Source organism: Pezoporus wallicus, unplaced genomic scaffold (assembly GCF_028554395.1).
Source record: "Pezoporus wallicus isolate ANWC-B61680 ecotype Strahan unplaced genomic scaffold, APGP_CSIRO_Pwel_v1 contig_8797, whole genome shotgun sequence".
NCBI classification, from domain to species: domain Eukaryota; kingdom Metazoa; phylum Chordata; class Aves; order Psittaciformes; family Psittacidae; genus Pezoporus; species Pezoporus wallicus.
The window spans coordinates 1,158,089-1,183,103 of record NW_026641918.1 but is presented as its reverse complement, the minus strand read 5'-3'; the positions used below and the strand labels follow the sequence as shown (position 1 = coordinate 1,183,103).

Genomic DNA, 25,015 nt, shown 5'->3' with positions numbered 1-25,015 from the left:
ATCTTGCCCTCTTGGTCCAAGTGGTGGGTTGAGACAAGGAGTAAAAGCAGCTGAATTTGGGCTCAATGAAAACCTTGGGGATGTTCTCCATGTAGAATAAGCAGCACTTTGAGTCAAGACAGTGCCTTAAGTGCTTTGGAGCCATCCTCCTGGTCCAATAACCTGAAATACCAAGCACAGGGATGAGGCAGGCTTCCAAAGGAGAGGAGAAAAGCATGAAGAGGGGCACAACCACCACTCCCAAGTTGACACAGACCTGGCCGAGCCCTGCCGAGACACGGCAACACAGGCTTTGCACATTTTTATTAATAAAATGGCCAAAAGTGAAGATTCAGCCCAAAAAGCTGCTGTGCCGAGGCCCAGGGACTGCTCCTCTCTCCGAAGCCAGCCCAGGGCGGCAGCAGGAGCCCATGGGGCAATGCCTCGGCTCTGCCGAGAGAAACACGCTCCTGGCGTGCTCCAGCCTCTCTGCTCCCTCCAGGCGGCTCACAGGGATTCATCAGAACTCCTTAAACCTGCATGGAGAGAATCGAGGGGCTGAGCATGGTGGGAGCCCCCCCGGCAGGCGCTGGGACCGTGCTGCTGGAGGGATGCAAAGTGAACCCCGGCCCGTCTGCAAGCCCGGAGGAGAAACAGGATCCAGGAGAAGATGCAGCCACCGCTCCACCTCTGACCAAAGCTCCGCACAAAACACCCCCAGCACCTGCGCCTCCTCTCCACAAGCTGCTCCCAAAGCCCTAGAGCGTGCTGAAGTATTCCACAACCAAGCCAGCTGCTTCCCACAGCTCACAACAACACCCCGGTTTTGGCACAGCCAGGACAGTCCTCACCCCAGCCAGCCCTGGCACAAGGAAATGGAGCCAACAGCCCTGAGAAGGAGATTTGGGCTGCACTTACCACAGCGCAAGACCCACACTAATGGTCTTTTCACCTGCAAACACAAGATATAAGGGCCAAAGGTTCATGGGGAGTACGGGGTCTGGGGCCCCACTGCCAGGACTGGAAGTGCTTGATGCTCCAGTGGCAATCAGAGGCAGGGCAGTGCTGATTTGGAGGTATTTATACCCTTGCTGCAGTGATTTGGCCATGGCTTTGATTAGCGAGCCCAGGCTGTGTGTAATCAAGCTCATTAGCTTGGGTGGGCAGGGCAGCCTATAGATTTGGCTGTTTCAAGTGTGTTTAATCAATGCCAATCAATCAGGCACCATGGCTAACATCTTATCAGCCGGAGACAAGGACACGCTGCCCACCCACCCATCCACACTCTCTTCCCTGGCCATCACCATTTGATTCCCAAATCCTGATCTCAACCCTTTGATTATCAGCAGAGCCGCTGTTGGAGGCTGAGCCTGCCAAGCAGAACTCGAAAGCGGGGCGAATCAGGCTTGAGTTTGCATTTAATCCTCAGGGCTTGAGCAGAAATACTCACACCGAGCTACTTCCCATCCAGCACTGACTCTGTCAGCTGCACACTAGAGCTACAAAGACACAAGGACCGCGTGTTTAGCACCAGGAGAGGGCTGAAACCCCCCCGGGGGCTGCCCTGGATCAAGGTGAAAATGTCTCTCTGTGCCTAACGTGGGCAGGCAACCTGGCAATGCCCACGTGAAGGTGCAGCAGGGACAGCAAGGGATGGCAAATGTCTTTTCGGAGCGGTACCGGTGCCCTGCTTTGGGATTGCAGGAGCAGAGGCTGCCCCGGGGTGGCACGTACGTACCCTCTCTTCCTCGCCATGTAGCCACACCACCCGCGGACCTCTTTGACCACCACGCGAGTGAGGAGCTGCAGGAGGAAAGGCGCAGGGTCAGGTCACCATGGGGGGGTGAGGGTTCCCAACCAGGAGAGAAATTTTAAGGCTCTTCCTAGGGAAGATCCCATGAACTGACACCCTGTGCGGAGCAGGTTGTTGGGGAAAGCCAAGCAAACAGAGGCAAAGGTTTGGAGTCATAGAATCCCAGACTGGTTTGTGTTGGAAGGGACCTTAAAGCTCATCCAGTTCCAACCCCCTGCATAGGCAGGGACACCTTCCACTAGAACAGCTTGCTCCAAGCCCCTGTGTCCAACCTGGCCTTGAACACTGCCAGGGATGGGGCAGCCACAGCTTCTCTGGGCACCCTGCGCCAGCGCCTCAGCACCCTCACAGGGAAGAGCTTCTGCCTAAGAGCTCATCTCAGTCTCCCCTCTGGCAGGTTAAAGCCATTCCCCTTGGCCTGTCCCTACAGGCCCTTGTCCAAGGCCCCTCTCCAGGTTTCCTGCAGCCCCTTCAGGCACTGGAGCTGCTCTAAGGTCTCCCCTTCAGGAGCCTTCTCTTCTCCAGGCTGCCCCAGCCCAGCTCTCTCAGCCTGGCTCCAGAGCAGAGGTGCTCCAGCCCTCGCAGCATCTCCATGGCCTCCTCTGGCCTCGCTCCAACAGCTCCACGTCCCTCTTGTGCTGCTGCCCCAGAGCTGGATCAGGACTGCAGGGGGGGTCTCCCCGGAGCACAGCAGAGGGGCAGGATCCCCTCCCTGACCTGTTGCTCACGCTCTAGGGGTGCAGCCCAGCAGATGGGGGGGTTCTGGGCTCAAGCACACACTGAAGCTGGGTCATGGGGAGCTGCTCCTCACCCAACACCCCCAGGTCCTTCTCCCCAGGACTGCTCCAAATCACTCTCTGATGCAGGTTGCCCTGTGCCTGGCGGTCTCAAGGACCATCCCTGCCCTCCACCAGCAAGCATGGTGGCTAAAACGGAGGCCTCAAACACCCAGGGTAGCAAAGTAGCTCCTGCTGAGGAGGGACCTACCAGGCAAGCCAAGACATCCGCTGCTATCAACATGTAGAACACGTTATTCCAGCCCGTGGGGGAGATGAGCCCTGCAAGCAGTGGCCCTAGTGCAGCACCTGTGAGGGCACACAAGCATGTTAGATGTCCTGTGCATGGGAGAGGGGACCACAGCGCTCACCAGCCATACACACCTATGGATCCTGTGCCATCAATGATGGCTGTGACAGTAGAAAGGGCTTTGGCATTGCCTTTGAGAGACTCATGGGTTCCCTGTTGGGATGGAGAAGTAAAACATCAGGAGAAAAAGCAGCTTCAGGGTCTGCAGCCAGCGTCCTAGTGTGAGGCTGTTCACATCCCAGGCAGCAATCTCCATGTGGCAGACCCAGCCATGGATGGGAGACCGAACTCAGGCGCTGCCTGCAGCCAAACCATGGCAAAACCTGGATTCTCAGCAGCAGGCAGCAATCCCAGGTGGTTTCACAGTGCATTTGCCCACTGACAGTGGGAGATGCAGAGGAAGATGCCGCAGGGCTGAAGCAGAGTCACACAGCCAAGGTGAAAGAGCATAGGAAAACAGCCGTGTTTCAGGGAAGGTAGGGACCAGAGTGCAAGGTGTGCCAGCCCTGCCTTCCTCCACTGCGCTTAGGTTTGCACAGCAAAGCTGGAACGCAGAAATCCCAGCCACCATCCCTCTGGGAAAGAGGGAGCAGCTTTTGGGGGGTCTGAGATGTGCCTCTCACCAAGTCTGCTGACACGGCCGTGGTGATGAGCGCGTAGGGCCCGTTAACCAGAGCGCCGCAGACAATCAGCATCGCTGCGCGGAACAGGAAGAGATCAGACCTGGCAGTGCAGGGAGCAGCAGGACGCTGGGCCCCATGCATCCATCCTGCATTTCTCTGTGCTCCCACCCAGCACCATCCTCCACAGATCCCAGACCAGGAGCCCAGGTCAAGAAGAGAAATGAAGGGAGGTGATTCCACAGCATCTCCCATCCCTTTGTGGGATGTGCCAAGGAGCTCCTTACCTATGGATGTGCCAATGCCGTTCTGGCCAACATGGTTATACAGGAACAGCTGGAAAAGAGCCATAAGATGAACAAGTTATAGCTATTCCAGCTGTCTTCTATGCAGCAGCAGCACCCAGGGACAGGACAGAGAAGGTAGGGACCTGAATTATCACTGGTGATAAGCCTTACAGACCCCAGCCAGGATTAGGGAGCTGAGTGCGCCCTTGGCTCCATATCCCACTGTCTGCCTGCCAGACGGAATTCCTGGCCGCTGGCAAACAGAGCTGCTGCCACGGTTTATGGCCCAAGGAGGCTCGTGCACGTCCGTGCTGGCTGAAGCCAGGCAGTGAGTTAGTGGGGATGCGGATGGGATGCAGCCTCTCGGCTTTTCAGCAGGGAGAGGGTCAGAACCCAGAGTCAGACAGGCTTGGATTACAGCTCATTAGCCTCGCGTTTGTGGCAGCAAAGCCAAATGAACTCCATGCAGGTGCTTGGGAAGGACATCCAAGCATGAGGCTGGCAGCATGGGGGCTTTTGGGATGCAAAGCAAAGAGGCAAAAGCTGGACAGACTGAGTGGGAGCCCCTAAAGTCTTTAAACCAGAGCAGGGTTACGGCGGGGTGGAGGAAAAGAAGAACCCCAGAGGGGTTGTTTAAGCTGGTGGGCTCTGCAATCCCCTCCCAGCCCTCAGTTGTGGAACATCTGGGCATGTGGATCTATCCCAGCTCTTAACTCAGCCGAGCGCGTGACCAGCTTATCCCGGGCTTGGGAAGAGGATCACAAGAGGAACAGGCTGTGACTCAAAGGAGCCGGAGCAGAGGAGACCCTCGTGACTGGGTTTTAACCCCGCGTGACAACGCACCACGGGAGCGGCGAGGATCAGCATCACGCAGCACGTGGTGGCTCTGCCCCCCGTGTAGTCGGAGATGAGGCCGGCAAAGATACCCCCTGCAAGGAGGAGTCATGGGTCAGTCACAGCACCCCAGCAGCAAATCCATCGGGATGCTGCAACAGGATGCTCCTTCATCCCCCAGCTTCTTCATGTCCCCAAGGTTACAGTGAATAATATCAGAGTGAAGAGCTTTGATTCATCCCTGTGGCTTTCTCCCTGCAGATGGTTTCCCTACACCCACACCCAGCTCTGGTTTCCTCCACACTTGCTAAACGTGTTATCTAAGAAGAATTTGAGTCTGAGCAAGCAAGACCCAAGGAAAGATGTTGTGATGGGCATCTGGATGGCAAAATAAAAGCACCGGGTGTTTGGTGCCTGCTGGGTGCTATGAATGCTGAATAAACCTTACTGCAGTGCTCCAGGGATGGTGTTACCTCTGGAGGGGGCTTCCAGTCAAGACCATGGTTGTCCCCAAATCATCCCTGATCCACCCCCTCCACCCAGGTACGTGACAAACCTAAAATGCCCCCGACATCAAAGAGGGTTGACAGGTCCCCGGCTTCCTTGGCACCGAAATGAGCTGCAAGGAATAGGAGAGGGATGAGGAGATGCTCCATTTGCCAGGCTCAGTCCCAAGTCACCACCCCCAAAACTCACCGACGTTCACAATATAGAGGGGCAGCCAGTAGAGGAAGGTGTAGCTCACCAGCTTGGCAAAGAGCAGGCAAAGGGAGAACTCCACCACACCCTGGGAGGAGAGCAGAAGACATCAGAAGAGCCTCCTTCTCCCAGCATCCTCCAGATGGAACCAGGTTTCCCCCTGATTTCCTGCGCTGGCTTTGCCTCCATCCCCATCAGGATCTAAGGGGTATCCCACAACTCACAGGTATCCGGAGTGCCCCAAGGAAGCTGATGGCTTCGGGCTCCTCAGCTGCCTCCTTGGGGCTGTCAGGGCGATCTGTGCTGCTCTGGCCTGAGGTGCTCAGTGACCCCTCATTGGAGGTGGCCGCTTCAGGATCCTTCCCATTGGTGGTCACTCCTCCAGCATCCTCCTCATCAGAGGTCATCTAGAAGCAGGCCATTAGTAGGAAATGTGGCTCTCATTGCTGGAAGGGGCTGAAACATCAGATTTGTTGCCAGGATGTGACCCAGAGGATGCTCACACTGGAATAGCAACGAGCATCCTCTGTGATAACCAAACACTTCTCTAATTTCTGGAGTTATGACCTGATTCCTGGCTAGGATTCACCATAAACTGAGCAACCACCCAGCCCAGAACAAGCCCCTTGGGAATCAGTTCAACTCACGTGATGCAGAGGTGGACTGCAGCCGACGTCTTCGGGATCTGCAGGGAGAAAGGAGATCCCATGTGAGCCTGGACCAGCCCCCAAGCTGCAGGGAGAAACACGGAGCTCCAGGGCTGAGCTGCATCTCCCAGCAGCAAATCCCTGGTGAAATCCAAAGTGCTTCCCAAATGTTTTATAGAAAGGCTGAGAGGAGTGACCAGCACAGGGGCTGAGCCTGTCTGGATTATCCCAAAGGATGCTGAGCATCCCCATGGTGGTCAGGTCCCTATCCCTGCTTGCCACAGGCCGGAAATAAGGATTTGGGGTTGCCAAGAAACACTTGGAGATGGGCAAGGTGGTGGTGAGGTAGTGGTTAAGGGTGATGAGGCACTGGAACACGTTACCCAAAGAAGTGATAAATGCCCCATCCCTGGCAGTGTTCAAGGCCAGGTTGGATGGGGCTTGGAGCAAGCTGCTCTAGTGGAAGGTGTCCCTGCCTATGGCAGGGGTTGGAACCGGATGAGCTTTAAGGTCCCTTCCAACACAGACCATGCTACAATATGATTCTATGTAGGTGAACCACTGTGGTCCTGCTGGTTTTGGTGTTACACTGGTCCTCTGCTGCGCCCTGAATCAGGCCACTCACACTCCACAAGGAAGAAGAAGCAGATGATGCCCACAGCAGCGATGATGATGCCGGGCACAATGAAGGATAAGCCCCAGGCGGAGGAAACCCAGACACCAGCGATGAGCGACCCCAAGATGTTCCCGACGGAGGTGTGCGAGTTCCAGATGCCCATGATCAAACCTCTCCTGTGGGGACAGAGCTGGGTTGGGATCACCGGGACGGCTGCTGTGGCCAACAGGGACCAGGACTGGGGTGGGACACACTGGATAAACACTTACTTTCCCTTCCCAAACCAATTCCCAACACATGCCACAACAGAAGGCCAGCCTGTCGTCTGCACCAGCCCATTGCAGACCTGGGAAAAGAAGAGGCAGCATCACACAGCACCGTCGGACACCCGACTTGATCCATGGATCCCAATTTGGGCTCAAAAATAGCCACCCCCAACCCAAAACTGTCGAGGAAAAGCTTGGTTTAGGGGTTCTCTTCCCACTGGAGTAATCCCGGAGCCATGTGCATTGCTCCTGTGGCTCCGTTGGGAGCGGCTGGTGTTGCCAAATTGGGTGCCCGCCCTGCTCAGCGGGACTTGCACACCCGGTGGTTTCGGCTCCCACGCCATGTGTGACCAGGTTTGATGGGAGTGGAAATGCCCGGCATTCCCTATTGGAAATTGGGGCACCCTGATGCCCAAAAGCCACAGAAAAGGCGGGATGAGGCCGTGGTGGTAAAATCCAGGTCCTCCAGTGCGGATGTACCTGCATGACAATGAAGTACCAGAGGACGTGGATGTCCCAGAAGTACCCGAGGCCGAAGAGTGCAGTGAAGAGCCCGCTCAGCACCATCCCCCCTGACAGGTAGTAGCGCAGGGGGAGGCGCTCCCCGAAAATCCCACTGTGGAGACAGGGAAGAGCATGGACAGGAGCTGTCACAGGTGATGTGTTATCACACCGAGCCAGTGCCTGAATCCCAAGCCAACCCCAGCAGCCTGCTGGGTGCTGCTTTCCCCATCCCGATGGAAACCAGTTTCCTGGCAGACTGGTATGTGGAAGGAAAAGGGTGCAAAGGACCTGGGTACCTGATAAACATCCCGATGGCATAGGCCACCAGGAAGGCATTGTCCAGTGCTCCAAAAAGCTCCTTGTAGTTGTCCCCATCTGGAATAGAAACATTAGGGACACATCAATGTGGTCCCAGAGGTTTTCCCTTCCCATGGCTACTGGCTCATCCGCATCCCCATTCCCAAGACCCTCCTCCCAGGGGTTTCTTGGAGCATGACCAGGTCCCTTCCCAGCCCTGATTTTGCCACTGGCTGCTTCATTCCCTCGTGGTGCCTAAGGAGGAGCCTGAGCCTCCAGCCACCACCCAGCTTAGGGCATGGGGGACCCCATTCTGGCTGCCACGGGGTAGATTTGGGGGTGACTGGTGAGGGCTCAGCCTTACCAAAGGGTGCCCAACTGCACCACGTGCTGCTGTTGGAGTTGTTGTGGGGGTTTGGGTCCAAAGCAGAGCAATTGGGGTGCAGCTGGCTCTGTGGGGAGAGAAAAAGTGGGACTTGGGATGCCTGGGGACATCCACACCCCTTCTCCCTACATCTGGGGTGAGGTTGGAGCCAACCTTGACGATGCTGATGGGCTTTCGGGAGAGGTGATAGCTGGTGTAGCAGAGGAAGGTCAGCACCAGCGTCAGGCCACGGTACCTACAGGATAGAGCGAGCAGAGGTCAGGGATGGGGACACAAGGATGGGGACAGGGATGTTTGAATTAAGTGCAGGAAAATGAGGGAAATTAGAGGGAAAGTGGGGCTTGAGGATTGGGCTGCTGCTCCCAGCAAAGCTGGTGGATAAAGCCCGGAAAATCCCAAATAGGATCCAACACACTTTGGAGTGTGGTGAGCATTGCCAAGGGCTTCATCCTGCACTCAGGGTAGAGCAGAGGAGGCAGGAGGTCAGGGGCAGCTGCGGCACCCAGAAGTCACGGGATTGCTCCAAGTTGAGAACAAAATCAACCAAAAGCCTTTTCTTTGTGGTTTTAACCCATCCTGCTCCTCTGTGCAGTTTCACTTCACAAATGAGCCTAGGGCCGGTCCCTGTCCTGGTTCCAATCCCTATCCCAGGGCCAGTTTCCCGATCCAGGATCAGTCCTGGTCCCCAAGAGAGTGGTCCAGAGACCAGGGCTGGTTCCACTTCTGCTTAGTCACTATCCCGGTGCCGGTCCCCGGTCCAGGGTCGCTCCCTGTCCTGGTGTCTGTGCCCACCCTGGAGCCGGTCCCCGGAAGAGTGACCTGGGGTCCAGGGCTGGCTCCCGTCCCGGTTCCGGTCCCAGTCCCGGTGCCTCTCCGCAGGAGAGTGATCCCCTGTGCAGGACCGGTCCCTGTCCCCAAGAAACTAACTGGGGATCCAGGGCTCGTTGCTATCCCAGTGCCGGTCCCTCTCCCAGTGACCCCAGGTCCTGGTCTTGGTGCCTGTCCCCGGAAGAGTGACACTGGGTCCAAGGCTGGTGCCCATCCCGGTACCAATGCCCCGGTTTCAGGGCCGGTCCCTATCCCGGTTCCAGTCCTCATTCCGGTGCCGGTCCAGAGCCGGTGTCAGTCTCCAGGAGCGTGATCCCCTGTCCGGGGCTGGTCCCCACCCCGGTCCCTGTCCCCAGGGCAGTAACCGGGATGCGGGGCTGGTCCCCATCCCGCTCCCGTCCCGCTCCCGTCCCCGCGCGGCTCTCACCGGCTGTCCCGGGGCAGGGCGCGCAGCAGACGGATGCCGGGGGCCAGCGCTGCCCTCATGGCGGCAGCGGAGCGCCCGGTGCCCCCGCGGCTGCTTTTCACCGCCCGGTGGGGCCGGCGCTCCCCGCCCCGGCCCCGGGCCCGCCCCGGCCTCGCCTCCAGCCCCGGCCTCCCCGCAGCTTCCCTCTTCGGCCGCCGGCTCCGGCAGAGGCGAAAACCCGGCTCCAAGATGATAACAGCGAAACCCGGGAGTGGGGCAGGAGGATGCCGGTCCCCACCCCAGGGCACCGGGATTCCCTCTGGATGCTGTTTCTGCCAGTGGAAAAGGCCGGGTTTAACCTTTCCTCTCACTGCCCCATCACCTTCCGTGCCCCGGTTTCAGCTAAGCCTGCCCAGCCTTGCTTTGGGATTTAACTGCAGGGATTTAGGGGTCCTGCTCTCCCTTCCCTTGGGTTTCACACCAGGAGAAATCCCCCCCTCCACCAAGGGATCCACGAGAATGGAGCCGAGCAATGGGCTGATTGTGAGGCTGAGGAGCAGCAAGGGCTTTACACAGCCATCAGTCCTCTGAGCTAAGCACTAACCCTAAACCAGCCAAAAGCCCTTTGAGAGCCCCTCTGGAGTGGTGGGAACAGGGGTGACCAGGGTGTGAGCAAACGCCTGGGGCCCTGCCAAGGCAACACTTGTCCTTGGCTGCCCGGGAACAAGGCCCTGCCCTGAAATCAGTTAAAACCCACGGCTGCAACTTCAGCCTTTCACTTCCCTGATCCTAGCACACATGGAAACCTCCCGGGCCAGATCCTGCCCAGGTCCCTCAGCACCCTCCATTAGCTCCATAGGGTCTTCTCCTGACGCAAAAGGCAGTTAATAAACAGCATCAGCCACTGTGGAAGAGTCGTGAATGATTGTCCAGGGGGGAAGAGGAGCATCCGCTGGCCTGGTGCCTCCTGATCCCTCAGGAGTGGGATCCCAGAGGGATGAATGGGGAGAAGGAAGCCTGCGACACGCTCGGCTGCCTGCCCTTCCTGCCGTGGTTAATATTGGAGAGGTGGCAGCAAGCAGAAGGTATTAATGATGGGTTATGGTGCAACCAAGAACATGTTACCCAACATGGTGACATCTCTGGTCCAAAAGAATCTTGGTCCTGGCAAAGAGTGCTCACCTGGAAGTTACAGACTGTTCCTAGGAAAAAGGTACTTTCTAGAGTAAAATAGAAGCTAGTGGATGAGGTCCTCATGTGGAAAAAAGGAAAGGAACAGTAAATAGCTAGCTCTGGAGCATGAGGCCACAGGGGGATGGAACAGGAATGAACAACCCCAACAGATACTGATCCCAGGTGTCTACTTTCTCCTTATTTCACACTCCAAAGGAGACAAACCCTTAAAACCAGTTTATTCCCAAGCTACAAATCCAGTGCCAGCCCCGAAACTGGGCTCCTTCACTCCAGCCACTGTCCCCACATGCATGGAGCCAAAAACCTCACCCCAAGTGAGAAGGCACAGGCCAGAAGGACAGGCAGGAGCAGGCAGGAGAGGGCACAGCCCTCCCTGCTCCGTGCTTCTAACAGTCACTGAGATACATGGATGAGGACACACACAGGGCTGTATCCATGGAGGGGACACACACATGGAGCTCTCCCATCACAGACGCCTCCCTGAGCGAGTGCAGAGCGTGGCCAGGCCTCGGAGCGGGAGTGTGGTCGAGGAGCTCCCATCCAGGGGGTCACAAGATGAGATGAGGGACCGCAGAGCACGGCTGTAGGCTGAGAGGGAAGAGGCACAGAACCAGCGTTAGGAGATAGAAGCACCTCTTGTGGCCCAAAACTGGGCTCAGCTTCAGCCCTTTACTGCAAACTTCAGGGAGAAGAACTGGTGTTAAGGTAATTCCATGTGCCTGCAGTTTTACACAGGCTTGCTTGGATGTTCTGAAGTGGGAAGCACTATGAAAGTGTGAGCAGCAGGTCAAGGGAGGGAACTCTGCCCCTCTACTCTGCTCTGATGAAATCCCACTTGGAGCAACCTGCTCTAGTGGAAGGTGTCCCTACCCACGGCAGGGGGTTGGAACTGGATGAGCTTTAAGGTCCCATCCAACCCAAACCATTCCATGATTCTATGAAAGCCAAAGAATTTATACAAAGTCCCAGTTTCTCCATTACCCCCACTATAAAACAACTCCCAGTTGCTCTGCAGGTGTTTCTCCAAGCTGTGCTCCAGATCCAAGCACTATTGCTGAACAAAGTATAATAAGGGATCCAGATCTAAGCACCTTCCCTCCAGAGGCAAGAGCTCCTACCTTGGTGGTTTCTGTAGAAGACACAGTTGTTGGCACAGGTATCCGGGTGGGAATCCCAGAAATCAGACCCACAGGAGCACAGTGGGGGCAAATCAATGTTGGAGAGTTTGATCTTCTCCCTCATCTGGGCTCTGAGAGCTTCCATGTACCTGCAAGGGGTGAAACATTCACATTTGGAAGTAACACCCAGCTCACTGCAGGGATAGGGGACCTGGCCATACCTCATGGACTCCTTATCTCGCTGCTGTTTCTCCTTCACCTTCCTCACTCTCCTCTCCTCCAGCTCAAGCTGGGCCAGGCTCTCAGAGGCTGCTGCACCTGAGGAGGGTTCCTGCTGCTCAGGCACCTCCTGCATCATCTGCTCTGCTGCCCGCCGCTGGTTCTCCTTCTTGCTCTTAATCCTGCAGGATTAAGCACACACATGCTTAGAGAAGGAGCTTCCCCATCCAGCTTCCATTTTCTGCCAGTTGTTCTCTGGGCAGCTCCACATCCCTCTTGTGTTGTTGCCCCAGAGCTGGACACAGGGCTGCAGGGGGGCCTCCTTTCGTCCCCACCATAGAAACACCAGCCTGGGAATGCCCTCCTGCCCTTGACCTCCTCCTGCCTGCTGGTTTTCTCCCCACCACAGACTTCTCCTTCCAGCTCCCTCCTGCATCCTGTTCCCATGTGCTCCTGTTGGAAGTGCCACCTGCAGTTCCCCAAAAGAGCTGCTCTTCTGTCCTCTTGAAACCAAGAGCAGTGCCTGGGCTCTAACAGCCACCAGAAAGGACCAACAGCTCCACTTCCCCACTTTCGACTTTGATCATGGACAGCTTAGGTCTTATCACAACCTGTCCTTGCACCTTCCAGGGCTGCAGAAGAGCACTGGGTACATCAGAGACACTTCAAGGATCCCACATCTATTCCAAAACAGGCATTTTTAACCAAATCTCCCTCTGTTTCTGTCTCCTTGCACCTACACAGCCCTTCCAGTGGAGTTTGGGTTGTGGAAGTCACACACCAAGCACAAAGCACGTTCCCTTGATAAAGCGCCAATTATGAAGCACAAAGACTTTAAACTGAAGCATCTGCCATTTCATTCCTGCAAATGCAATAACATGTCACGGGCTGATCCCTGCCAAAAGGACTTAAAAATAAAAGATCCAGGCTGGGTAGGAGCCAAAAATGTGATCAAATGAGACACTTTGGATGTTGCTGCAATGGGGAGGTCAAATCCTTCCATCCAGAAGGAAAACACCAAAGCCAAACTGCTCCAGACAAGTTCTAAACTCAAAAATGTATTTTATATTAAGAGCCTGAGCCACAGCACCGTAAATCTGCTCCTACAGAAATACAGGCCAAGGCCAACTTAAGGCTTTACACTAAGTACAAAGCCACCTCTGCAGCCTGCAGCTCCCCTGCAACTGGGGAAGAGATAGAATATAAAAGGCTATCATCATGACTAGGAAGTCCCTGGTGTCTCACCAGCACTCCCAGGGCAGGAAAAGGCCTCTGAATCTCCAAGTTACATGTCAGGAATGTGGCTGGAGGAGCTGTATCCTTCAGCCTGGCAATTCCTCTGTGCAAAGTGACCATGGGAATCCTGCCCTCAGTGCTCCCACAAAACCTGCCCACTGCAGAGCTGGGGATAGACACAGTCAGACCTACATCAGTTTGTTTTAGAGCAAACAGAGGGAAAACATTCCAAGTCTCATTCCTGTTTTGAGTTTGCAGAGCTCCTCCTTAACAAACCCCTGGTAAGGGAGAAGATGATTAAACTACCAAACCAAGTGCCGAGACTTTCACACCAACGTTTCAACTCTGGAACAAGTGCTAGTAAATCCTTTTATTACACTATACACATTTATAGCTGTGAGGGTGAAGGGTCTGATATTAAAACTCACATAGATAAGATCAGTTTAACAACGTGACCTCACCCCAAAGTACTAAATCTGGACTGCAGCACAGGCTTTTGGAATCTGTTCCAAGGAGCCACGGTTTGCTGAGATGCAACACTCCCAGCCTGATGTTTCGGCTCCCTACTCCAGCACTGGGACTCAGCGGGTGGAGAAGTGCTGAAGATCTCTGAAGGACTGACACACAGCACAAGAGAGGCCCACAAGCTCACAGCACAAACTCAGCACAAGACAAGCCCAAAGGTATCTTTTGGAGGGGTTGGTCAAGTGAATCCTACCCCAGGGTTAACAGACTGGGCACAATACACCCAGGGATAAGCCAGACAAGTACAGGAGACCTTTCCAGCCTTAGGAAGGGCCCTGGGATGAAGTAAGGAATACCAAAGGGCTGGAGCTCATCTGCATGTACTCACCTGGTAATTCTCTTCTGCCTCTCTTTCTGCCTCTGCTGTTCCTTCACTTGCTCACGCTCAATGCTCATGAAGAGGCGCCTGTACCGCAGGTACTCGTCCTGCCGCTGCAGGGAAGAACAGGCACCTTTGAGGAGGACATCTGGGGTTGATACTGAGTGATACCAGCTCTCAGTTTGGTCCTGGAGCAGACAGAAACCTTGCTCCTTCCCCAAGAAAGCCTCAAACACTTCCTGGTGGACAGGCCCCAGGACTTAGAAGCTGGAAAGATGGTGGGAGAGGAGGACCAAGACATCTTGGAGCATCAGAGAGCTTTGTACCAGCTGAAAATGCCTTCGGATGGAAGCTCTGCCACCTGACAACATCCTGAACTCTCATATTCCTGCAGGTAAAACACCTGGTTCCCATTTCAACCCACTTCACCAGAGCACTACAAGCTATAGTCCAAGAGTTTTGGTTCACTGGGGACCACTGGTTCTCTGTGGTTCACTGGAAGCTTTATCTCCAAATAAACAGGGACACACAGCACCAAGCTGGACCCATTGCCTGCAGGAGAATCACAGAGGTGGCAAAGTCACTGCTGAGACAAATCCAATGCCCTGCAGGAAACAACTCCCATACTGAGCACAAGAAGAGGTTCAATGTCTGGGCTTTGGCTTAACTCCTGCCTAAAGCTCACACCAAAGCCTCCCACCTTCAGTCAGTATACAGCTAGTCTGAGCTCCATGACGCCACAAAGTCTAAGATTGCCTCATCAACACCAAAAGTTTGGGGCTGGGTTTGTCCATCTCAGCAGTGAGAGCCCCATACAGCTAGAGATAAAGGAGCAGGAGAGATCACCAGGCTGCAAGTGAAGAAAGCTGGATGGGAATAAAACACACAAGAGGGAGTCCTGCAAAACCAGTTATCTCTGGGTGGATCAGAGCCAGAGAGATAAAAAGCAAAGGGCAGAGGGAACTGCCAGGGGGGAAGGAGCAGCTTGAGGAGCCCCAGCTGCCACCACCATCTAGAAGGCAGATCTGGGGGCAGCTTGTGGGAGAATGCACATAAAGAACAAAAACAAAACGCAATTTGTCCAAAGTCCTTTTGAGTTTTGTGCTGTAAAGCTGCAAGAAAGCCCACAGAAGAAGAGGGCAGTGTTCCTCCTCATGTCAAGAGGGAAGCAGGAAAAGACAATCATTTCCTTTAGGCATCCAAGATACACATCGTCTCTCTGCATCGCCTGGATAAGCATGAGCTCATGGCCACATGCACGCACCCAGCATCAGGCCTGTTAGGTGCTGAGATGGGAGAAAGCTTCATACTCCCAGCAGTATTCCCAACCAAGATAAAGTGGGGTTTGCTCCTTTCTCTTTTTCTGGGCATTTTTGGCAGCTTCTCTCCACTCCTGCAGCCACAGAAAAGAACACCTTTGTTTTGCTAGGCAAAAAGTTTCTCCTCCAGCCCTTCAGTGTCATTCAGACCCCAGATCTTGCAGGAGGAGGATGTAATAGTTGCACTTGTGGTCATGATGGACCTTAAAAAAGAACCTGGTAGGTTTGCCCAAGACCTGAGGCACCATCAGCACAGACAAACTTAAACCCAGGAAATGCTCCAGACATTGAGGCTGCTCTTGAGCTGACAACATCCCCTGGGGCTCAACACCTCTGAGTCCTGAAATGAAATAATGAGGACTTGGCTCCAGTGGACAAACCTGCTTCTTGGTTTCCTCTTGGTCTACCCCAGGCCAGAGGACGAGGGGAACACGGTGATCAGTGTGCAACCCCTGGGACGGCTCAGGCAAGCTCGACTCCTTCACTGGTCCATCACAGAACTGGAAGATGATGTAAGAGAGCAGCGTCAGCATTTTTACAGTCAAGTTTCTTCACTCAGCAGTACACTTCTCACTGGAAGTGAGTCATCTACACATGGTTCCTACAGTTCTCAGTGGAGTAACCCACCCGGGAGCTGTGCCTTTTTTGGGTGGCTACAGACAGAATGCACGTGACATCTTCATGCAGGAGCCTGAGCACCAAAGTTTTGTCTAAACACTTCTGAAGATATCCCTGGAGGACGTTTCTGGTGCAGCTCAAACATGGATTCACACCTCCTCATCCCAAGCTTCATTATGAACTATGTGAAGTGCACGAAAAACAATAACATAAAGAGTGATAATATAAATACCAAAAGTGCCAGGGGAATTCAACAGCCAAAACCTCAGCATGAACCTCCACCTCTACTCAAGATTTGTCAAGCCAGTATTTCTGCTCCTAGTTGAACTAATCACCACCTAGTGTTTGTTAACTACTCCAGGTAATCAGAGTCAAACACTCCCACGCTCAGATACTTAAGGGAAGTTGGCCTGAAAACAAAAGATCATCTAGAGAAGGACAACAGAGCTGGTGCAGGGCCTGGAGCACAAGTGTGATGGGGAATGGCCAAGGGACCTGACAGGGGCTTAGTCTGAAAAACAGAAAGCTCAGGGGGACCTTATTGCTCTCTGTAACCGCCTGACAGGAGGATGGAGCCAGGAGGGGGTTGGGTTCTGCTGCCAAGGAACAAGGGATGGGACAAGAGGAAACAGACTCAAGCTGCACCAGGGGAGGTTTAGACTGGAGATGAGGAACAATTCCTTCCCCAGAGGGTGCTCAGGCATTGGAACAGGCTGCCCAGGGCAGTGCTGGAGTCACCATCCCTGGAAGTGTTCACATACGGTGTAGATGCAGCACTCAGGGACATGGCTTAGTGATGGCCTTGGCAGTGCTGGGGAATGGTTGGACTCGATGATCTTAAAGGTCTTTTTCCACCCTGGTTGACTCTATGATTACCTCAGTCCTCCCAAGCAGACAGATTCACACCACCTCTAAGGGAGGTGTCCCACCAGCTCCAGGCACAGGAATTGTCCCTGCCAGCTCCTTCCCTTCCAGTCCTTCAGACCAACTGGCCCAGCCTCGTGTGAGTCTCACCTTGTTGAACTCAATTTTGATGTAGAAGTTGTCATCTTGCTCAGCCTGAGGAGGGACTGTCTCCTGGCCTTGCAGTTCAGCTGGAAGATCGTGTTGTCCTGCCAGCAGCAGCTCCTCACTCTCATCTTCTCCAGGCACCTTGCAAGAGTCTGGTTTCTGGAGAAGAAGGGTGTAAACATGGAATTAAAATGTGGCTGCTGTGGTGCTGAGGGCTAATTCAACACCCTTGGATAAGAAGCAGCTCTAACCTGAGGGTGCTTGTTCTGTAGAGTCAGTTCAGATCTGGCTCAACATGCTCCAGCATCCCCACAGGGCACGAGAGGCAGAAGATCTGAATTTGGCAAGTGCCAACATTCCTACCAACTGCGGAACCAGAGGAACAGACGTGTGGGGTGAAGGAGAGACAAGGAAAAGACCTCTCCAGGCACTGTTCCGCAACCACAAGGCACTGGTGGATGGTGGGATCTCTGGAGTGACACTCAGCACACTCCTTCAGATGGTAAGTGGGCTGGCTCCCTGGCGACAATTAGCAATATTTTGAGAGGCAGCAGATTGTTTCCTACAAACTAAGAAATCCAAATGCCAGAAGCAAGCCTGGAGCCAGGAATGCGGTTTTTCTTCCCCTGCTGTGCTGTCCCTTCAGCAGCTGTGACAGAAACATAACACAGAAGAGCTGCTTTGGTGAGGACAAGGGAATGGAGAGGAATATTATCGTTTTCTAAGGATGCTCTGAAGCCCCAAAGGTAGAAGGAAAGGAAACTGTGGCAAAACCACCAACTTTAGGGAATGATAAGTGGTGAAAAAGAATTTGGGTGCTATCACACTGGGGACCTTCAACCATCTACCAAAACCTGAAAGCAAAGGCTTGGTGAACAGGATCATCTGAAACCCTTCCTGGACAGGTCATTTCCCTGTGATTACCATCTAGGTATCTGCTTGGGAAAGCAGGGAAGAAACCCTTTGGATGTTTTTGACCTAAGAAAAACACCTCTGGGAGACAGGAAGAGTAATGATTTTGTGAATGTGGATCACTCATCATGGGGAATGCAATTCTTCAGAGGGAAGGGAAAAAGAAGGAAAATGCAGAAAACAGGAGTGAAGGAGAAGTAACATTCCCTTTAAAGTGAGCAAATGCAACGTACCTGGGAACGCAAACAACACAGTGTGGACAACCCTGGCAAAGCCTCAAGTTCTTTCTGTGCCCATGATCCATGTGAGCAGGGAGGAAGCGGAGCACGGGTCAGAGAAGGGATCACACAGGAGACAACACAAGCACGTGGGGACAGAAAATCAAAAGAAGTGCCAGAAAGGCCAGAGCTCCAAGTGAAACAGGAGGGATGAAGGTAACAAGTCAGGCTTCAGGAAGAGAGACTAAAGGACAGGCTGCTCGAGAAGGGCAGTTATCAGAGGACACCACCAACAACAGTAGTTTATGCTTCTGGGCACCAGTGCTCAGCCCAGGGCTTGCTCTGGGATACAGGCAGCAGTAACAAAAAGCTTGGACTATTACTGTGAAGAAAGTCAGATTCTTCCTTGCCGAGGTTTGAAGCAGGCAGAAGCTGCCCTAGGCTACTGCCAGGAAAGGCAGACAAGCTGCCAACAGCTTCCACCACCCCAAAATCTGTGGAGGTCCAGGTTATCAGAAAAGGGTGCAGTAAGAGTCTACCTTTAAATAAAGGAGGGGGAAAGGAGGCGTTAAAGAGAAGATTTTAGCCTGTCTAATGGAAAAAGAAGAGGAAATCACTTTGCAAACAGCCTGTAAGTTGCTAGAAAACAAGATAGGCAGCAACCAGCATAAATCTGTCAAGAGCAAGTCATGTCTAGCTGGTTTGACTTTCTCCTGCAACAGAAGAGAGAGGCCCCAGGCAAGGTGCAGCAGGAGGCAGCCTAGTTTTAACCCAGCTTTTGGCATGGCCTAATTTAAACTTCTGTGAGGAGATACCCATTAGATAACACTCTTCTATGGAAGAAGCAATACTGATTAAAAACACTCCCCTGATTCAGGCTCAGGAGTTCACTGCACAAAAACAGAGTAAGAACAAGGTGGGCTCCACTGGCCTGGCATCTTGACTCCATTTACTGACCCCACCAAGCCATGCTAAACATGCTTGGGCTCAAATGAAGGAAATCAGCTGGAACATATAGCACCAGGAAATCCAAGGAGGACAAAAGCAAAGGGCAAGGCAGTGCACTCCAGCAGCAGTTACAGGGTGGTTAAGTTCAGGGCAGCTTTTTGCACGTGAAGAGAAGGGAACAAGCTGCTGTCCCTCCTCGAGAACCTTCAAAGGACTCAGGTTAGTAGCAGAGCTTTTTATTCTCTACTCTCTTGCTTCTGTAACCCTCTGGCCTGCATGGGCAGCTGCATTATTTATGTGAGGCTTTAGTGCTCCTAACAGTGTAGTAATGAATCACTCCACCTTGCTGAATGCACTCAGGACTCAAAGAGAAGGTACCTGTAGTGTCAGAAAGAGCTAACAAAGGTGTCGAGCCCATAACTAGGCTGTTTCTGTAACTCCTGATGGCAAAGCTAACTTCCTTAAACACAAATCCAACAGTACACAGAGGAGGAAAAGCCAGACCAGCCCTTATATAAAAGGTATTTTCAAGATAACAGCCAGCCAAGATGTACTTCACCTTTGATGAACCCGAGAAAGAGATGGGAATGAAGAATTGCAAGACAGGCAGGAAACTGGCTCGGGAGGAGGCAGCGAGACAAAATACCAGGTTGGGTCACTGCTGGTGTTCTGCAGGATGGACAAAGTACATCAGTTTAAGAAAGGTCTTGACACAGAAAGCAGGACAATAGCTGCCACATAAAGCTGCTCCTGAGAGCTGAAGTGACAAAAGCAGGATGAAATTCAATGGAATAAAAGGTGAGGCCCTCGGGACTGACCTTATGTGGCTTCTCTGCACTGCTTCGAGGAAAGGAGATGCTTGCCAACAATCCTCTACCAGAAGCCAGTCCTGGGTGAGGAAAACCTCCCGATCTTTGCCACCCACATGAAACAAGGGACTGATGCAAGGGAAAGAGTTGTTGAGGTTTGCTGAAGGAATAAATGCACCTCAGGGGAGGGCTGATCAGCACATTCCTCCCAGACACCCAGATCACAATCTCAGCCTTTAAAAAGTCTTCTTTGAATTCTTTTTTTTAGCTTCTCTTCTTAAATCTCTGCAAACAGAGACGTTCTCACCCACATCATCCTGCTGCCTTCTCTGCAAGAATAGTGGGGACACAGCCCTCGGGCCACCAAAATCCACGGGCTAAACATCAGGTGGGTCACAAAAGCTCAGTTTGTTTCATTTCTGCTGAAGAAACTCACTGAACTATGCTTTGGATTTGATAATTAAAGCCAAGGCTTCGCAAGCTCCTTCCTCTTACCCACCCCAGGCAGCCCTCACTCACCTCCTGCCTCCAGACACCACCAGGGAGTTCAGGGGGACCTGCTCCTTGAGGCACAGTCCTGCAGGACGCCAGCCTGTGCCGAACGTGCTTCATGGTTTTGCTCAGCTGTGTTAGGAGGGAAGGTGAAGAAAAGAGACATGAAGTTATCGCCAACTGCTTTCTGTGCGGGCAGCACCAAGAAGTTCAGCTGCAATGAAGAGATCTCCCAGTGTGCCCTGCCCTGACCAAAGTGCTTTACAAAGGGATAAAAGCTTAACACACAATGAGCTTTATAAACAGGCATCAGGGAACCTACAACCCAAAGGGATTTCCAGAGCTGTCCCAGTGCACTGAAATCCCAGTCCAGGCAAGGTAAAGGGCTTGGTTACAGATCACCTGCTCCCAGACCACTTTGCTGTGATGCCAGAAGCCCCAGATTCCCAATTGTCCCACCCAGTATCCAGCCAGAAGTGATTCTCCACCCCAGGTGGTGCTTCAACTGGAACCCCAGCTCCTCGGTGAACAAACTTTATGAAATGCCAGATGCAGCATAAGCATGACTATTAGGAAGCTTTAAACAGTCCCAAAAGCAGGTTTTCCAAGATCCCACATTCCTGGTGCGCAGGAGATCAGATACAATGAGGTGGCACCACCTAGTGCCACCTATGCGACACAACACAGCAACAAGTCTGCACGGGGAGGGAAAATTCACTGTATTCATAGAATTATGGAAAGGTTTGGGATGGAAAGGTTTGGGTTGGAAAGGACTTTCAAAGGTCATCTAGTCCAACCCCCTGCAATGAGAAGGGAAATCTTCAACTAGGCCAGGCTGCCCAGAAACACATCCACAGCCTCGGATGTCTCCAGGGATGGTGCTTCCACCACCTCTCTGGGCAACCTGCAGCAACAGAGTGAATTAGGAATGTGCTGGAAAAGGAAACATTGCCTGTCCTCCTTTCAAACCACTAGCATCCAGCCTGAGGAAGCACGTCTGGAAAACCCAGGAGAGGAACTACTCACCTCAGCAGCATGCTGCTGGAATGGCTCATCCTGCTCCCCTTGCCATGGCACCGAGATGGCATGAGGAGCACTAGGAATGCCGATGGTGGATGTGGGATGGCTCCGAAACAGGCACGTGTTCATCCTGGTCCGGCGCAGCGCGGAGCCTGAGTACTGCACAGCCACACAGCTCTCCCGCTCTGCCTGCAGGACACAGCTATGGATAATGGGACATAACCTCCACCATGAGGGTGGTGAGGTCCTGGCTCCAGGGAGACCTTGGAGCAGCTTCCTGAACAGCTACAAGAAAGCTAAAAAGGGGCTTTGGACAAGGGCCTGTGGAGCAACCTGCTCTAATGGAAGGTGTCCCTGCCTGTGGCAGTGGTTGGAACTGGGTGAGCTTTAAGGTTCCTTCCAACCCAAATGATTCCATGATTAACACATGCTGCATGGGAGCTGCTGGCTCCGTTTGATGGCATTTCTTGGGATGAGCACAGAGTCATCATGCTGTGGAGGGTTTTAGTTTGGAGGAGTGCAAGAAGAGTGACGTGAGCACATCCTCTCTCAACCACGCTCCCAAGACATGGAAAAAGCCCAAACACCCCAGGGACGGCCCAAACCACTAATATTCCAGGGCATTCCCTTCTTGCTCCACAGTCAGTTTCTGGCAAGTCTCCCTGGCAGTTAAGAATAGAAAGGATTAAATATATTCACAAGCATCATCTAAAACAAGCCCATGGGGGTAAATTGGAATGTGGAGACAGCATGGAAGTGCTGCTTGTGAACTATGTCTGCCTTGAAAAAGGGAATAGCAGGAATAAACTGCTTTAAGTGCAACAAGGAGACATCCACATCCTTCACAGTTCTGGCTATACTTTAACTCCATGCCCAGGACACCAGGACTCTGCTGCTTCCAGGAGAAGCAGTGACCTTTCTGCAGGGAGGCAAAGGGCTTAAAGCTCCCCGAGTACCAGAGCCTGACAGTGTCAGACTGACCTTGCTCAAGGGGACACTACTTGTGGCCACGGGGTCTGCTATGACCACCAGTTTCTCATTTCTCCTTACAAACACACTGACCTGAGGTCTGATTGGGTTTTTTTCCCCCCGATTTCAGTTTTTCCTGAAGGCCTCTGGCAAGGCAGGGATGGAGATCTACTTACTGCTTCATAGGACCTCTGAAGCTGCAGCTTCCTTCTCATCCTGACCTGCTGGTTCACCCTCTGCTTCACCTCGCCCTGGAATCGCCTCAGCCTGGCCGCCTTCTGCTGCTGCTGCTTCTTCAGCTCCTCCTCCACCTGAAAGGCTGAAGCCTGCAAGAGGTGAAAGCAGATTTCCCATGATTTTTGCTCCTATTCCATCTTCCCTTCCTGCACCTGCAGCCACAAGCAGCACTCGGAGAAAACTCCAATGTTTTGCTTCAAAATCTGTGCAACAGCTTGGAGAACATCTATTGGATTATGATGAGCTTGGACTGAACCTAGCTGGGCAGAGTGTGCACACCTCCTGCTTCAGCTGTAACACACAGAGAAAGAAAGCGACGGCCTCATCCATCAACTCACAGCTCCAGTGAAAAGATGCTCAGATACCCAAAGCCCAGATCCAAAAGGAGCAGGCCAGCCTCGGATCTCATTAATGCTGGAACCATGTCAAAGAAGGAGCTTGCAGAGCAAAGGCTCTGAAGTAAAAGATTAAAAGCAATGACCTAAATGAAATAAATCAATCAGTTGTGTTATTTTCCCAGGTTCTTACTTGAAGCCATGCCAAGGAATTCTGCTGATACCACCATGGCTTAAGGAAAATTGGCATCACTCTTCTGGTTGTCACTGCAGGAAAACCAGAGTCTGAAGGGATGGAGAAAAAAGGGGGATCTGAAATCAGCTTGGGGTTGGATGGTCCCCACATCCCACTGCCTGCCAGGAACGTGACCAGCACCACAGCAAGGTCAGAACAATTAAAGAGAGCACCGAGACAGGAGAAACCTGTGCTGTTTTTGAGGAAACCACTATATAAACCCCATCCCCATCTCGCTCTGCTTCCTTTTGACAACCTCAGCAGCAATTCTGATGCAGGAGGCATGAACAGGTATGCTTTTAATACGATCTGCTGGCTTATAGAAGTATCTTCAATAAGCTCCACTGAGCCTGTGCACCTCACAGAAAGCCCAACACCAAGGGAGGACCTGGAGTTCCAAAGGCCCCCAAGCAGGCAGGAAGAGTTGGGCTCCCGTGTGAGATAGAAGTTGTGTGGAATATGGAGATGATTCATCTCCATTTATTATCTCAACCTTTCAGGATTTAAATGACAATGTAGAAATAAATCATCTCCGAAGGGCAGTAGCTTGTGGAACATTTAGACATTAATTACAGGGGACTGAACTCATCAGCCTGGATTTAATGCGCTTTAAGTCCTCTTATGATAACCCTCAAAGCAGGAATCCCTGAGATCAGCATCACTAAAGACATTCTGGAGTGTTTCTAACAGTGCACAGCAGAGGCTGGCTCCAGTCTCAACTTAGTTTTACTTTTAAACCAGCAACATGGGATAAAATCTCATTCACCAACATCCTTTATGGATGAACAGGAAAGCAAAGAGAATTGATACAGGGAGGGGTCAGGAGTGGCACAGGCACCTCAAATGCAAAGCTATAAGCATGGAATTCCAAACCTGGCGCTGATGAAATCATTGAGCAGCCAGGAATAGTGAGGAAAATTCATGGAAGAGGTGGAAGGGGGGCACAAACCTGCTGAGTTTTAGCTGTGCTGCCAGTGCTGAAGGCAGCTTCTAGTAACAGGCTGCAAACCCACAGGCCCAGCTAAAATGAACAGTGCAGAAAGCATAGTATGGATAATCAGGGCATCAACAGCAGCTGATGAGAGCACTGCCCAGATCTCAACCTCACTGATGGCTAAACCCAAAGTGTTACTAAAGAAAAACCCAGTTCATTCGAGGGGAATCAGCTCAGGGAGATGCTGAGGGCTTGTGTGAACGGGATGCCGGGCCACATGGACACCGTGGTGGCTTCTGACCCTCCTAGAAGTCGTTAAAACCTATTAATTCTTCCTAGGAGCAGCGCTCTGGCTGCCTTCAGAGGGAAGAAAAGCTCACTGGCAGCTCCAATGCCCCCCCCCCCCCGGGTTTAGTGGCACAAGCAGGGGGGTGAGCACCCACAGGACCCCCAGCAGCACTCACAAAGGCCAAGCTCTGCTCCGGGCCCACCGGGGCACTTTCCACCCAGGCACCCACAGGGGCAACGCGGGGATTCCTCTGGGCCAGAACCCGGCAGCTCCGATCCTTCCAGGGGGATGGTGGCATCCTGCGATCCTGTCTGGAGACTGGGAAAGGGGCTATGGGGTCAGTGTGTGTCCCCCACAGCCTCCCATTCCCTGCACCCCCATTCCTACCACTCAACCCATAGCACCCCATAGCCCAAGCCGTGCACCCCCATTCGCCACCCCTACCACCCCCCCCACAGCACCCCATAACCCCCCTCCATACCGCTCCCCTCACCCCAAATTCCCCCCACACCTCCCCGTTACCAACCGCCACTTCCGCCCCAGCCACTACTTCGAATGCCGGTGCCACTTCCGCCCCCAGGCCCCGCCCACAGCTCGCTCCCCAACAAGATTCTGGGGTCCCGGGTTCGCGTCCCGCCGCGGACAAACAAGGGGTGGGGGGGGGACACGGGACCGGTGTCCCCATCACAGCACCCCGAAAACAACCCCGTGAGCATTCCTGACCCTCCCTAGAATTCCCCTCACCCTCCCAAAATATCCCTATAGTTTTCCCCGAGCATCCCTGAACCTCT

At 53.2% G+C, this 25,015-nt stretch overlaps 2 protein-coding genes across 3 annotated transcripts; both read right to left on the bottom strand.

Moving 5' to 3' along the window:
* Positions 1-245: 245 nt before the first annotated feature.
* Positions 246-9,412, bottom strand: SLC37A2 (solute carrier family 37 member 2). Of its 2 annotated transcripts, XM_057425936.1 has the most exons (19): positions 9,289-9,412; positions 8,187-8,268; positions 8,013-8,100; positions 7,648-7,726; positions 7,328-7,463; positions 6,851-6,927; positions 6,591-6,757; positions 5,966-6,003; positions 5,543-5,725; positions 5,316-5,406; positions 5,176-5,238; positions 4,629-4,714; positions 3,786-3,834; positions 3,502-3,575; positions 2,953-3,031; positions 2,780-2,877; positions 1,718-1,782; positions 1,430-1,478; positions 246-515 (listed from the first exon to the last, which is right to left on the bottom strand). In XM_057425936.1, the coding sequence occupies exons 1-18, from the start codon at positions 9,345-9,347 to the stop codon at positions 1,436-1,438; spliced, it is 1,557 nt and encodes a 518-aa protein (XP_057281919.1). In that variant the 5' UTR covers positions 9,348-9,412; the 3' UTR covers positions 246-515; positions 1,430-1,435. The 2 variants fall into 2 exon arrangements, with proteins under 2 accessions (XP_057281919.1, XP_057281920.1); XM_057425937.1 differs by lacking the exon at positions 1,430-1,478.
* A 1,250-nt stretch (positions 9,413-10,662) lies between these two features.
* Positions 10,663-24,796, bottom strand: CCDC15 (coiled-coil domain containing 15). The gene is made up of 11 exons (XM_057425977.1): positions 24,751-24,796; positions 24,400-24,542; positions 22,371-22,520; positions 21,232-21,414; positions 20,233-20,337; positions 16,830-16,985; positions 15,578-15,697; positions 13,888-13,991; positions 11,801-11,980; positions 11,580-11,728; positions 10,663-11,049 (listed from the first exon to the last, which is right to left on the bottom strand). Exons 2-11 carry the CDS (start codon positions 24,520-24,522, stop codon positions 10,928-10,930), a joined length of 1,392 nt encoding a protein of 463 aa, XP_057281960.1. The 5' UTR covers positions 24,523-24,542; positions 24,751-24,796; the 3' UTR covers positions 10,663-10,927.
* Positions 24,797-25,015: the final 219 nt, after the last annotated feature.